Source organism: Buteo buteo, chromosome 2, assembly GCF_964188355.1.
Source record: "Buteo buteo chromosome 2, bButBut1.hap1.1, whole genome shotgun sequence".
NCBI lineage: Eukaryota > Metazoa > Chordata > Aves > Accipitriformes > Accipitridae > Buteo > Buteo buteo.
Genome location: NC_134172.1, coordinates 54,402,018 through 54,417,404, shown reverse-complemented (window position 1 = coordinate 54,417,404; position 15,387 = coordinate 54,402,018). Strand labels below are relative to the sequence as shown.

The 15,387-nt window shown below is 36.0% G+C and overlaps 1 protein-coding gene across 8 annotated transcripts in view; it reads left to right on the top strand.

Moving 5' to 3' along the window:
- The window catches only part of EZH2 (enhancer of zeste 2 polycomb repressive complex 2 subunit), a 50,768-nt gene that overhangs the window by 15,999 nt on the left and 19,382 nt on the right, over positions 1–15,387 (top strand). For 2 of the 8 annotated variants that reach the window (XM_075054813.1, XR_012654065.1), the window contains 7 exons: positions 5,392–5,515; positions 6,042–6,170; positions 9,083–9,199; positions 10,578–10,698; positions 12,927–13,070; positions 13,618–13,720; positions 14,286–14,449. In XM_075054813.1, the coding sequence (XP_074910914.1) occupies positions 5,399–5,515; positions 6,042–6,170; positions 9,083–9,199; positions 10,578–10,698; positions 12,927–13,070; positions 13,618–13,720; positions 14,286–14,449 (895 nt within the window). In that variant the 5' untranslated portion in view covers positions 5,392–5,398. Of the gene's footprint in view, positions 1–595; positions 623–4,694; positions 5,291–5,391; positions 5,516–6,041; positions 6,171–7,618; positions 7,646–8,079; positions 8,157–9,082; positions 9,200–10,577; positions 10,699–12,926; positions 13,071–13,617; positions 13,721–14,285; positions 14,450–15,387 lie in introns of those variants that run through there. The other 6 variants (XM_075054824.1, XM_075054802.1, XM_075054794.1 and 3 more) reach the window with 6 other exon arrangements.

Sequence of the window (15,387 nt, the reverse complement as noted above, 5' to 3'; positions counted from 1 at the left end):
CAGTTTCTCTGTTGGGTTTTATATTCCCCTCCATCCTTACACCCCGCCCCCCACATTGAAACTGTTGGTCAAGAGTGCTCTTAAGTGCAGTATTATATCAGTGTATGCATATATTTAAAGTATATGAATAACCTTTTGAGTGTAGATTAATTCACAAAAAGAACTGAGAAGTTATACTGTACACAGTATGTTTTAATTTGTAAATATCTCCAAACAGAAATCCTGAGTAAAGAAAAGATAATGTAATATTGTTACAGTTTAAAATATTGTGTAATATTAAGCACAATTACAAACTAATAGCATTCTTTCGAAAGGGCAGACCCCCTCATTTGTTCTCCCATGCTTTCCAGTTTGAAAATTTTCATTACATCCCCCCCCGAAATTTGGCATGGTAGCCAGAGGTGCTTAAATAGCACCTAATTTAATAGCTTAAATAGACTGTCTAATTTAACGAATTCTCTGTGTGTTTGTCTGTCACTGATGGATATTACCAAAATGATTGAAAAAAATAGGACGTTGTCTTTAAATAAGGCTATTTCTATGTTCTGTAGGCAAAACAGGAGCAATTTCTACACTTGTCTCATGAATTCTAGATGTATTGTACACTCTTTGGCTGCTGAAAGTAAGTATTGGCTGATTTAATCTTATAGGCATGAAGTTTCTTTAAAACTTATTGTAAAGAATGCGGATCTTGTACATAACTTCATTATGAAATGCTCAGCAAAGTTTATTTAAAATGCAAACGTCTATGGTCTAGGACACTGCTGTTTGTTGTTTTTCATTTCCAGGTATGCAAGCATGAGTAGGAACTGAAAAGAATAGCTATGCATTTTTATTTTCTTGTAGGGTTTTTGTAAAATCAGTGTTTAGGTGGGTTCACTATGTCTTATTCCTAATACCATAGTTCAGACTCCTTATTGGTTAAAAAGAGGTGTTAGTTGTGTTATTTTTCTTGTATTTGATGGTGGTCTGTTTAGAATTACATTGATCCTATCATTAGTATAATTATCTCATGTCCAGTTCTACCCATGCACTTAGGTATACTGTGCATGGGTATACTTTATAGCTCAGGGCATTAGGTAGCTGTAATATTACAAGTAATGGAAGAATACAGGTGGTCTGAGAGCAGGTGAGCAGTGTAGCAATGCTCAGCTGTATATATAGAGTAGGCAGCGTGAGATCACATCAGTTCTGCAGTGCTGTGCTCCGGGAGGGCTGGCTGGGTTAAAAACGCAGCTTTGTCCCAAGGTGTTAAGCCTTTGTGTTAAAGTGTGGCACTTGCATCTCCTTGCTTGCTATGCCATCGGGGTGATTTTCCAGTCTGGAATGAGACAGTCCGTCTCTCTGTGGCTGTACCAAGTTGACACTAGAATCACTTGGGATGCCTCACCACACTTCCCAGTGTTCCCTCTTCTGCAAAGAGGGTGCAGGGAGTTATGGCAAGGTTTCCTCCTTAGTGTGATGCTAGGTAAGGTCTGGCAAGGTTAATGAAAGTCATTCTGCACGTGGGAGCCAAGCTTTCTCTAGAAACAGTATAACTGCTTTAGAGTTATGCTTGCTTTCTTGTATCTATTTTAAAGATGAGATAATTGCCCATAAATAACTGAGTTGACTGCTACATAGTTTCTTTCTTTTGGATAAAAGTTCTCAGGAGTGGATTCTTTAACAATTAGATGGTTTCTGTAGGCCCTTTGTATGAAGAGGATGAGAAAATGGGAAAGAAAAAGGTTTTAAAACAATAGAAACAGCTGGCAGGATTCAGAAGGGGAAATGGGGACAGAGAAGAGAGTCATGGCTTGGGGGCTTTCAAAATCAGACCATTGCACTAAGACAAGCCAGTATAATGTTTTTATTTATTAAATGGAAACTGTTTAACAGTTCTGACAAATTGATCTTAAAATTCACTTGTTTAGCTAAGTGAAAACTCTGTAGTTTGTTACAGCTCAGAGTACTAACGAATGTGAACAGCAGAAATGGTGGAAGAAAGTGATATAGGAAAGGATTTTCTTACACAGAGATACTAGTGCAAGTGTACCAATAGTAGGCTTGAGACAGCATCTACAGTCCTGGATTTGCCCCAGAGACTGAGTTTGTTGATATTTCGCTGAAGTCTTTTAATTCTCCAAATTACTTTTCCTTTCAGGGATGGAGGTAGTGTCCAGCACCCTTCTGTAAGAGTTCATCTTTCTGTCTCATTTTTTGCTCCCCCAGCCCTGACCCGACATGGGCTGTCCTTGTCTGCGAAACTTCTTATCCCATTTTCTCAGGTCTGATTTCTTAAATGTATAGTTTTTGGGGCAACCTGTGAATTGACATTAGAAATTGTCAGTGGCACTTGGCTGTAGTCCTAATGTGAGGATGATGGATCAATTGCACTGTGAGAATTAACTCTGTCTGCTCTTCTTTCCCTGCCCTGTGCCTTGTTTGCTTTTTCTTTCCCATACTTCTGAGATGAGGGACAGAGAAATAATTACCTCTTACGATAGTACATATGTTAACAACACTGTAATTGTAGTTTGGTGGTGTTCAGCTGTCCAGAAACATACAAATGTGGCTTGCTTGGTTTGAAAAACTGGTGCTCAAAATCGGAATGAATTAATAAATTTTCAGGGATTTTCAAAATTAATATTTTACAAACATGCATCCAGGACACTTTGCTTTTTTCTTAGCTATGATTTTTCTGTAACCTATACATGCACATGCTTCCTTTCCACTTGGTGTTTTTTCTCTTAATACGGACTTGCCACTTAAGAGGCCGTTTCTACTTTGTTTATACATATTTGACTTAATGCACTATGTGTATCCCACTGACTGTTGCACATTAACATATTACTTTATCTAGAAGAACTTTTTCTTGCCATAACTTGACATAAGCAACAATGCATTTTTTCATTTTCTGTGATTTGTTATTTGGTGCCTTGAGCATTAGATTGTTGTCTATGTTGTGCCCCAGATAGCAGCTTGAAACTAGTGCAAGAGGAGAGTGTTATTGTAAGTCACATTTGTTTTCAGATGAATGACCTGAGTGTGCCTAAGTTACGCTATTTTAAAAGGAAGCATTTATCTTGTAAAGTATTATTTTTCTTACCATTTTAATACAACAGGTAACATTGATAATTACTGAAAAATAGAATAGATTGGATTTGTTTATTCGATGGTGATATTTTTCTCTCAGGTCTTAAAACCTTATTTGTACGGTCTTCTGGGGACTGTATTTCCATTGTATGAAAGAAAGATGGGAATTCTGTTGGTTTTTTTCTGTTGTTGTTTTTAATTGAATTATATATAATTTCCGTATAGATCTGCTTTTGATGAGCAGGGCTTATCTGGCAATTTAATTTTAGTTAAGAAAGCTTTTTTTAAAGCCTGAATCATTTGTTATTCTTCAGGAAACTAGAATAAGAAGGGCTGTGGTTGATGCAGTATTAGAGTAAGTAAACATAATCTGTGTTTTGTTTTTATGGAATATGCTACTTCAGTATTGTCAGCTGAGCTTTCACTTATCTTTTGAATTCGTTGGTACTTTTTCCATGTCTTTTGGCTGAACCGTAACTGAAGTGATTTTGATGTTCTGTATGACTTACAAATTGAGTTTCTGTCTTTCTGTTATTTAAGGATACTTAGTCTAGGTCTAATTTATTTCCAGTTAATGGGATGTTTTCCCATATTTTTGCTTTGCTTAGTTTAGCCTATAATACAATGCATTTTCTGTACTTCATAATGCTTTTATGCTGTTCTCTAATCAATATCATAGTGCACTTTGAATCACTTATTGTTTTTACCATGCTCTAACATGGATGGTCCAGGATTTTTTTAATTATTATTTTATTTTTTATCTCATTCTCTTTTAACAACTGGTGTTGTGACAAATGAGATACAGGCGGATTCTACTTGCTGCCTTGAGGCATGGAAACAGAGCAACAGTGTTTGACACTTTGCTCCAGATTTACATCCCTCCTGCTGATGGTTCTTTGTCCTCCCCCTCTGTCTAGTCAGGTGCTTTGAGCATTATGTGAAACTTATTTATATGCTTTGCCTTTTTTCCTCAAAGGATTCTTCCAATGATTTGGGTCAGCAATTCTGCCATTTGTTTGTTGATTCATTTTCATTCTAAATTTAAAAACCCAGCAACTTTTCTTACAAAATAAGATTTAATGTTTTGCATAAAAATGGGTGTCATGCTCTTATAGACTATTACCTTTTGTTCAAGGTAAATGTGTTCAGTGTAAATGAAAGCATGGTATTGAGAATAAACAGGTTGTGTATTGATCCCCACCCCCTGGCCCCAGTTGTCATAAGGTCTGATATAACTCAAATCCATCCTGTACAAAACTGCTGAAAATAGAGCTCTGCCTACAGCAGCAAAGAGCTTTCAATACCTTGGATAAAGTTGTACTCGTGACTGTCAGGGGAACTGTGCTGTGAGGCAGGAGAGGTAGCACTGGGCATTTGACTCCAGCCTGAAGAAGACACCTCTGTTCATGTTTACTTACCTTGATAATTAGAAGGGCTGGAATTGTTTCTGCTCAAATTGATTATGCTCGTTTGAGAATGTATTAACCTTGGGAAACTGGACATTTCAGCCTTTCAGTCCACGATGGCTATTGTGAATGCTATTTTGAGCCATTCAGTGAAATACTGTAAGTTGTTACAGCGTGACTCTTGAGAGGAAGCCAGTCTTCAGTGTAGTGGTTTTGTTTCAGGATGCTGTCAAAATAGTCGTTGCCAGCATAGTTGCAGCATACGGTCCTTGATTTTGAAAAATGCTGAGCAGATTGGCATATTCTAGCAACACATTTGGATTATAATGTAAAATTACAACTTCATTGCCAGTAGTCCTGTAGCATAAAAATGAGGCTCTTGGTACTAGGAGGGTGATCAGTAAAAGTGGAATACGGTGTCTTGTTTGCAGTCAGCTGGACAGTTTGGGTTTTTGTAGAATACTTGAGAAAAGAGAAAGGTGTCTCATTGTGGCTGTTTCAAAACTCTTTATGTCTGAATTTCTAGAATTTTTTGACACTTGAGTGGCCGGGTAGGAGGACTGTACTTGGGGTACTTCTCTGCACTTGAAATCAACTCCAGAATGAGTTGGTATCTTACTGAAGAGGACCACTCCTGCGAGGAGGGAAAGGCAAATGTGAATGGTCCCACTGATTTGTAATTAAAATTACTGTTTTCCGGTGTCTATCACTTAAGTATGTTTTAATTTCTTTTTTGTTTGTTTTTTGTTGGATTGGTATGGTATTGCAGGTGTCTGATTGAGAGGAATTAAAGGAATTGGATATGAAAGGTATTAAAGGAATGTCTTTAGCCTACCTAACTTCACTCTAACTTCCTCTGTAAGCAGCGGCATTAGATTCAGTAATATTAACATGACAGTGTCTCTTGTAGGATAATCATGGGTCAAACCGGAAAAAAATCTGAGAAGGGACCAATTTGTTGGCGAAAACGTGTGAAATCAGAATATATGAGACTGAGGCAGCTCAAGAGGTTTCGACGTGCAGATGAAGTAAAGGTATGTCATCTTTTGGTTCTATTGCTTAAAAAATGGTACAAAAATTGACTGTCTTCTGAAGTATGAGTTGTCCTGCAGTTAACACCTGCAATAACAATTTCATTAAATACTTTGTTAATGTACTGAAAACTTGTCTTAACTCTGTGACCTTATAAACAGGTATGACAAATTTATATATGATTGAATCAGGCATGCTAAGTAGAAGAAAAGACTGTGGAGAGCAAGTACGGCAACTTCTTTAGCCACATACGCTTTCTAATTCCATTTAGAATTTAGTTCCATGCTAAACCTCTGAGTCTCTAAACATGAGAACATGGTTTGAGTCAAAGAAAGGGATAATGAACTATATTGAGCCTCACTGACATTTAAACAAAATTTGTGGGGGTGAGTTTTGAGCACTTTTTTTTATCCTGTCTGGTTTTGTTTATTTTTTTAGTAAATGTTTTATAGTGCCTTAAGATGCTAGCAGGTGAATTTAGAGTCTTTGATTTTTTTGGTAATGTTTACAATTGTGATTAATTTTTAGAGTATGTTTAATTCTAATCGTCAGAAGATAATGGAAAGAACTGAAATCTTAAATCAAGAATGGAAACAACGTAGGATACAGCCTGTTCACATCATGACTTCTGTGAGCTCATTGCGCGGGACCAGGGAGGTTGGTTAACATGTGTTGTGGTAATTCCACTTACAAGGTTGTTAGCACGTTTTCGTTTTATTACTGGAAAATTGGCTATTCTTCCTTTTTTTTTTTTTTTTTTTTTTTCTTCTTCCAGCATGACATGACTTGGCAGCTAAATATTTTTCATACCAGTCTCAAAGAATTTATTTATTATTTACTTCAATTATATGACTTCTGGAAAGCAATAAATACATAGCAGGCTACCTAGCTTTGAATGACACACAAAAGTGAAACTTCTTTATTTCTGATAATATTTGGATAATCCTCAGCATCCTTTAATCAAACCATTTTGTCTCACTGATATTGGGAGTTTAATCTTGCTCCTATTGGAGTTGACCCCCAGTGGTACAAATGAGTAGTTACTTTGGTTCTTACTGAGTTAAAGCACTTGACAAAGTCTTCTTTATATTAATTAAAGTAATTTAATCACAGAGGTTCTAAAAGGAGTTAGTTGAGTTGATGCACTCTTGTGTTGCACAAGCAGACTGGATGCTAAATTCGTGAAAAAACACTTCCATGATTGTGATGCAATTTGAGCACCTAAACTGCCTTTGATGTTGGTAGCTCAAATAGTTTTAAGCCTACTCCAAATTTCTGTATTCAGCCCAGGTTAATTTATCTTCTTTCTCAGTTGCTCTTTAGGCACTTCTCCAAACTAAGCTAGTTTGAAGCTGTTTTATGTGTAATAATCTGAAAAGCTAACTCTTTTCAGTGGGATGAGAATGGAAAGATTTTACTCCGAATAGTTTAAAAAACCCAAAACAAACCACTTTCTCTTCAAGGAAATTTTTCAGATTTTCCTTACCCTAAAATTATAGTGGGGAACTGAGGACGTGTGTGTGTGTCACAGAGGTGCATTTGTGTGCATGCGTGTTCAAATGCAAACAGGCAAGGACCTTTGCCTGAGTGTTTTCTTTTAATCATGAATGAATATGCGATTATTCATGTACAGCTCTATACCTATTATATGGCACTGTAGGATCAGGACTTCTGATAATAACTGACACAGGTACACATCCGGTTTTCACTTTTTTTTTGTTAGTGAAAGATCATTCCTCACCATTCCTCTTTCTTTCTTTTTTCTTTTTTTAGCTTGATTCACTATTCTTTTATCTTAATTTCCTGGCTGAATTGATTTCCTGCCTGAATTGATAGAGCACACTAATTACTGCATTCAAATCCAATCTCTGTCTCATGAATCGGAACTCTAATGCTTGATTTAAGATTGCCATAATTTATAGTGAGAGAAGTGAGGCAAAGAAATGGTGGGGGTTTTAAAAGATTACCTTAAAATCCTTTTTTTCTTAATATGCTGAATTTCTTCAGAGTTGCATAGGACACTGGCTAGAAGCTTAGTGACCTGATGGAAAGGTTTTGTGAGAGCCTTCATGTGTTTGGTGAAGACTGCAGGGCATCGCTGGTGACATAGATTTTCTTCAATGGCTAGTCCAGTAAGCATCAACCAGAGACCATAACATGTCCTGTGCTAGCCTAATAAACAGTAAGCTGAGTTCCATACCAAAACAACGGGGCAACATAACTGAGACTTGGTACCAAACACTTTGAGTCATTTTGACGTAGCTCATTTGTCAGCCTGAGACTTCTAGTTCCAAAGATAAAAGTAATTATTTTTTTACTTTTGTATTTTTCTTTAAATGTACATGAAAAATATGCTAGATGGCTGCTAGCTAGAAAATTAAACATTAACCTGAAATGGGAATAAAGCACTAGCATAGGACAGTGTCTTGAGTATTGATATACACAGCAGAAATCTAATTTAATTTGCTGAAGATTAAAAAGAAAATAAATAAATCTGGCTTGTGTCATTCTACCGGGGTACTGTCTCTGTATACTGTTTGTTACATTACTTTGTGTATTTCTTTAGAAATGTGAAGCTCTGTTCATCTTTCCCTTCTGGAAAGGAGAAAGATCTTTTGTCTCCACTTCCTTTTTTCCTTTCAGGTAGCTATGATAGCTGTTTTAAGCTTTGTTTTACCTACCTCCAAATCCTCTTTGTTGTACTTTCCCTAGCTTTGTATGTTCCTATCTGCTTTTGTTTGTAACTTTTTTTCAGAGTTCTTCATACTGCTGTCCAAGTATTTGAGAGAAATTGATCTGTGTCTGTTAACTGTTGTATAGGTGCAAGAATAACCTAGAAGTTGTCTGTATTTCTATGGCATGTTTATCTTTTGGAGGCTACATAAACCTCTGAATCAGGAAAAAAAAGAAGTCCTGTAGCTGAAAAACTCATTGACATGTCCAGAGTTAGATACTAAGAGTTAATTTTCATTTTTCCATTGTAAGCAGTGTGCATAATCAAAGGCTTGAGGATAGGATAAAGATAAACAGACAACAATGAGCAAACAGGGAAAGAATTAACAAGATATATGGAGGATTTACTTCCATAAGATGTCTTGCTGGCATTAAAGTAAATTTTTTTTTTTAACATAAATAATTCATGATTTCTGCAGTGTATTGATCTGAAGCCAGGGGAATTCAGTTGGCTCTCTGATGGCTTGAGTATATACTCTAACATCAGTATAGCAGCAACAGGTACTAAATCTGTATTGAGATACCAAACATAATTTGTATTGTAGGTCAAATAGTCTGAGTAAAATATATCATGGGCACTTAATAATAAGTGGAAAAAACTATCATGACCTATTAGCAAGGTATTGACATAGAAATAATTCTTGTGTCTTTTTCTTGCTAAACCTTTTCTTCATATTATGCCCTAAAAATCTGATGCATTTTTCAAAGGCTGATATGGCTAATTTTGACAAACATTTTGCATTTTTTTACATTGTAGAGTATTCTTCTGTGATTTTTTTTCTTTCTTTTTGTTTCTGATGTTGCTATGTAAGTGTAACTTCAGCCTCTTATTTCAGTGCTCTGTGACCAGTGATATAGATTTTCCAAAACAAGTCATCCCACTGAAGACTCTCAATGCTGTTGCTTCTGTGCCTATAATGTATTCTTGGTCTCCCCTTCAACAGAATTTTATGGTAAGTTTAAAAAAGTGCTCGGAGAAGGAATGTAAGGAGAAAAGGGAAGGGTTAATTTTAGAAATAAGCAGCAAATTCTGTTGCCAGTTATGCTCCTTATCTTGGTATTGGTAATAAGGCAGTAATAATCAGAAATAGGCTCCCCCAAATAAAATGGGGGGGGGGGGGAAAGGTAACTTTGAAAACTAAACCTCTTCCTCAGTGAACCTAAATATCTCTAAAACCTTGCTGTAAAGAGACCCTAAGTTTATTTAATTCAGGTGATGAATTGTCTTGTATGGTATTTAGCAAATGTAGATTTATTTGAAAGCATATAATTAGTGTAATGAGAAATATTTTCTGAGGGGTATGAATGTCTTTATGTAAGACAATCAACCAATGTATCTGTAGCAGAATAGTAATTCTTATGGAATAGAGAACTTAATCCTGAAATAGTGTCCTCACATAATGGTCATTCTTATATAGCAACTGAGTATAGCCTTATCTTCTGATTAGCTTCACTGTATGCAAAAGCCATAATGTTAGATTTCTGATGTAGGTATTCGGCTTATTTGAAAAGCTTAGCTTATTACAAATCTTTGTTACATCGTTTTGTATATGATCACCTTTGCTGACTGGGTATTACAATAGTAATTGTAGCAAAGTGATTTAAATAACCAGCTTTATCAGTAGATGTACAGAGTTCTTCCACACATTTTTCTACTTGCTTTCAATTCATCACTGTTTGGATATTTTGCACTGCTGCAGAATCATGATCAGCAGGAGAGTTTACATTTATTTTCTTAACAATAGAAGGTTCTTCTGTAGTATTGGAAGATACAGCTAAGTATCAAGGTTCATAAATTCTACTGACAAAACATGGGAGTATTAATGCATTTTGTCAATATGCAGACAAAAAGAAAAAAGTCAGTGGCGTTCAGATTAAATTGTGAGGCATGTTTCTGTGCTTGCTGTTTAGACAACTTGAATTTAGAGTCTTTTTGTATCATATTTTCTTATCTCTGGCAAAGCAATGAAGGGGTGGGTTCCATTGCACATTACTGTAGAAGAGAAGGAAGGAAGGGAGAATGAACTTATCAAATGCAAGCTTCCCAAAGCTAGGTAGCTTCCTGTGTTTCAGTAGTAGAAGCTTTATAGAAACACCCTGCTAACCTTAACGTTAGGAGCTAGTGTCAGTATCCTGAGCCAGTCACCACTAGCACAAAAAATTGTTGAGGGTTTTGTTTTATTTATCTAGTTAATGGTAAATGTGGTAAAGCAGTGAAGCCAGTTAGTTAACTGTGATAGCTAGACACTTGTAGATTGTGAAAATGGCAATGGAGAAATGGTCAATTGAAAACGCAATTTTAAATTGTTTGATTATAACTGTTGTTACTAGGTAGAGGATGAAACAGTTTTACATAACATTCCGTATATGGGAGATGAAGTGCTTGACCAGGATGGTACCTTTATTGAAGAACTGATCAAGAACTATGATGGGAAAGTGCATGGAGACAGAGGTGAGCCCAAACACTCAGGTATACTAATCACTTCTTCCTATACAAATAATTGTCAGTGTTGCTTGTTAAGGCCTGATGCTTGATTGTTACAGTAGTACCTCTAAAATCCCTACATTGGGTATAATAGACGTCCTTAATTAAATATATTGCTTTGCATTTTCACAAGGCTGCAAAGTGTTAAAGTGGTAGTACAGAAAAATTAAACACATTGACTTTTTCCCTAGACCATACAGTGATTCATCATAATGCTTAGGTACAACTTGGAGAAGTTCTTGGTCTTCAATTTCATGCTCACAGCTTTGGAATATAATAGTGTAATGTCCCTACATGTGTCCTGAAAGTGGGAGGAGAATTATGCAAAACTCTGATAATAACAATACTTGTGAATGTGATTTGATAGAATAACCTCTTCTGGGTTTTGTGTGGTTTGTTGTTCCCCCCCCCTTTAAGGAAATTATTAGCTATTTAAAAACCTCCTTTCTGTAAGTCAGTTTATAGAACAAAGTTGTATCCTTCTGTTGCTACACTATATATGTATATCCTTAGGTGTAGTTTACCTCTTATTCTGTGTGGCAAGCTGGACTACATGCCATGTCATCTGTCTTTTAGTTTGCTAAGTCTGAAGTGAAGTAGCAACCTTTCACTTGCTCTATGTGCCCACTCAGAACTGGCTTTTACAAGCCTGAACTTCACAGTTGCCAAGGTTTCTCTGACTACTCTGCTTCCCCCTTCACAGAAACATTACCCACCCCCAAATGGGGAATTGTTTCTTAAAATTGGTTATATTCCTGTTAATGCTGGGGTGACTGAGAAAGAATACCACGTTTTTGAGTATTGTGTGCCACTCACGAAGGTTAAGCCTGCGATTCAATAATAAATGTTACTCAGTCCTATACTAGTCTTGTTAATGTCCTCAGGATAGCTGGTGCCTTTATATTTCATGAGGAACATGAAATGTTTCATGGGGTTTTGCCTTTGGATATTTTTACAGATTTACTGATTTCTGACATCCTTGTCAGAGAACTGGTTATGTCAAAATGGTGACATTACTAGTAAATGTCTTCTATTATTGATTTAATTTATTATTAAATGAGTCTAGCTTATTAAATTAGTCTAGCTTTAAAATTAATCTTGTTTCACCATCTTGAGTCCCAGGTTTATGATGGCAATTACTGTTATTATGGGTCCTTCAAAGCTATCTATTGAAAGTAGAAAGATGATATTTTAGTCTCCCAATAACTAATATTCTTGTCTGACTGTAATTAAATGTAAATGCTGTGGGAATCTGTAATCCAGAGGCATGCCCATATAAGAGTCAGAATTGTAAACTACCTCTGTAATTGCACTTTTGGGAGAGAAATTCATACTAACCTGTGTGTGTATATTAAGAGTTCTGTTTAAAACGTCCAAATGAAGTACCTGCCTGTTTTCATTGTCTACACAGAAACAAAACTATTAGTTTCCTTCAAGTTATAGTTTGACATCCAACCCCAGTCCAAGTTCAAAAGGGTGGTGATAAGCACTATAGTTCCCACACAGCTCATGGTTATTTTTTGAAAAATAACAGCAGTCTCTGTCAGCACTAACTACGATTTTCCTCTCTGCCTTATTGTCTATCTGTGCTGCCCTCTCAATTTTACAGCAGAATATAAGCTAATAAGCAGATATATGCAGCATTGTATCCTTCAGTTTTCTCTTGAATTTTTTGTATGTAACTGTATTCTTTTTTTATCACCTTGCCAGTGAGTTCTATAGTGGGGAAGTAGATGCTATGGAGCTACCAACCAAAAGTCTCTCTGGAGATTCCGAGGTGTCCAATGATAGTTTCATAGATTGACTGCATGCATTTCCAGGCTGGCTTAACCCAACCATGTTGCAATTGGGATTCTGGCATAAAATCTCTTAAATAGTCTAGCTAGTTAGAAATTTTTTTTGTCTTCCAAGAAAGAGAGATTTATTTATGTCTACTGGTATGAAGCACAAGGAGTCAGGAGAAGAAAAATTTCAACAAGTTTCCTTCTCCCATTAAGCTGTCAGTCTAAGAAATAAATAGTGAGTATTTTTAACTCTTCTCAGTTCATACATTGGAACTAAGAGGGGAAAAATGCAAAATTGTTTTTCATAAATTACAGCATTTGCCATAATTCAATGTAAGTGTAAGGAGGATTAAAAATATTTTGTATACGCATTGTGCTTTTCTGTTCACTCCCAATTTTGCTGAATTTCAGAATGTGGATTTATCAATGATGAAATATTTGTTGAGCTGGTCAATGCACTTGGTCAATATAGTGATGATGAAGATGATGATGATGGAGATGACAATCCTGATGAAAGAGATGACAAGCAAAAAGATCGGGAAGGTAACAGGATGGGTATGTCTGTCTGCAGACTTTAAAAATTAAAACCAAACGCCCTTTTTCTTTAATCACTCAATAAATTTGTTCAAACCCTTTTACTTGATAGTTTTCAGGTCTAAAGTAGCATCATTTTCTTCATCATTTCCTTTGCCGTTTAGTTCGAGAGTTGTACGGAGGATACTACAAAAGGCGCTTTTGCCAATTTTTGTCTATCTGCATACTGAGACAGTCAAATGCACCAAAAATTAGTTTGGTATCTGTCTAATAAATGCTTTGGTACTCCTCAGAAGATGAAATATCATTATTCTAAAGTAGGCAGAGTTCTGAAATGCCATCTCCATCTGCTGGTGAAATAATGGTTTCTCCAAATTTTACTAGTAGAGTTCTCTCAGCAGGAAAGATCACTTAATGCAGTTTGTTGTCTGTAATTTAGAAATAAAAACCTTTGCTCCTTTTTTATTAGGATTTTGGTGAAGTCCCCCTTTCTCTGAACACCTCCTTGAAGTAGCAAACAAGCAGAAATAAAATTTTTTGTTTTCCAAATTTTCTTCTTCTTTGACAGAGAAAGAAAGCCACCCACCTCGGAGATTTCCTTCTGACAAGATATTTGAAGCCATTTCCTCGATGTTTCCAGACAAGGGTACAGCAGAAGAATTGAAAGAGAAGTAAGAAAGTGTTTCTTAAGATACATTGCTGTGTTGCTTTATGAAACAAAGATTCCTTGACTTCGTTAAGTATTTGTTGATTCAGAATGGTCCTTCTTGCAGCTAGGTTCTGTGGCAGTTGTGTAACTTCTGCAAGTGATACTTGAAGGGAATTGGTTGTTCCTGCTGAGTCAAAAAATAGAGGTGTTTATTAGCCTTCCTTTCAAACTGTTGAAAAGTGACTGCTTGCATGTGTTTAATAATCTATGTTATTTTTTTTGAGGTGGTAAAATAAAAGCTTCTGTTTAAAAAAAAAAAAAGTCTCCTTTTTGGAGTTAGTGAGTAATATATATGAGGGCATGATGGTCCAGAAAACAAATGCATTCTTTCCTAGCCAATTTTGTATTTGTATAAATGAGTATGGAATTAATAACTTGTCACATCACTAACAGATTGACCTTTCTAGCTGGCACATTTTTCTTAATTTTTTTTTTAATTTGTCACTGAAAATGCAGTGGTACTGGAATGAAAATTTTTTTTTAGTATTATTATACTAAATAAATAACTTCTATTTCTTTCTTTTAAGATACAAAGAACTCACTGAGCAGCAGCTTCCTGGAGCTCTTCCTCCTGAGTGCACACCAAACATAGATGGACCAAATGCTAAATCTGTTCAGAGGGAGCAAAGTCTACACTCTTTTCACACACTCTTCTGTAGACGCTGTTTTAAATATGATTGCTTCTTACATCGTAAGTACAATTATAGCCTGCTTGTATATCTCTTACTTTTTTGCGAGTCAGGAAACTTAAATGTACCATAAGATGCAATACAGAAGGAAGGAAACAGAAGAAAAAAATAAAAGCAGTAATATTGCTGAAGTTTATGAAAACATCTTGTCCATGTTGTCATCATTTTGCAGTGAAAACTATACCTCAGGAAACTGAATGCACCTCTTTGGGGTAGTTTGTTATCCTTTTTGCATTTAGGAGTTCATATAGAAATTCTGGCTGGGACCAACCTGTAATGTTACTTCTCTTTTTATAGTCTTCAAGAAAACTACATTGTCTTCTACTACTGTTTCTGTGTTACACTTTCTCAGTTTGTGCATGGAGAATGGAATATATTTCTCCATAAAAATACCTGGTTATTCATCAGACTTGCTTCATTTTCCAGCAGGGGGAATGAATATCCATGAACAGTTTTTTTTATTTTTCTTCTCTCAGTTTACTTTTCTAGCCACTTTACTTGTACCTGGTGATTTGAAGAAGAATTGTTTCGGACAATTGAGTTTTAGAAATTGTGATATTCTTTCCGCTGAATTGCTTTCATGTTGCCCCATTCTTCTGGGGGAAGGATTTAACAAAAGCATTAGTAATGATGTTAGTTTCCATTTGCAAAGTGTGAAGAGTAGGAGAGATTCTGAAGTGCTACTTGAGACAATTCTTTCTCTGAGAATGGAGTCAAACATAAAGGGGAACCTAAGAGTCAAATATGAAGTGGTTTTGACTTGTGGTTGAATTCTATGATGGCCTCTATTTCAAATTAATTTTCTCTTTTGACTTAACTGTTCATTTGCATGTTCCACTGAGTGTGCACGCATGTTCATTTGGAAATCTTTGTGCTTTGTCAGCAGCTCCTCATCCAGCACACATGCAATCTGCCTGTATTTGTACTTCATACTGAAGGC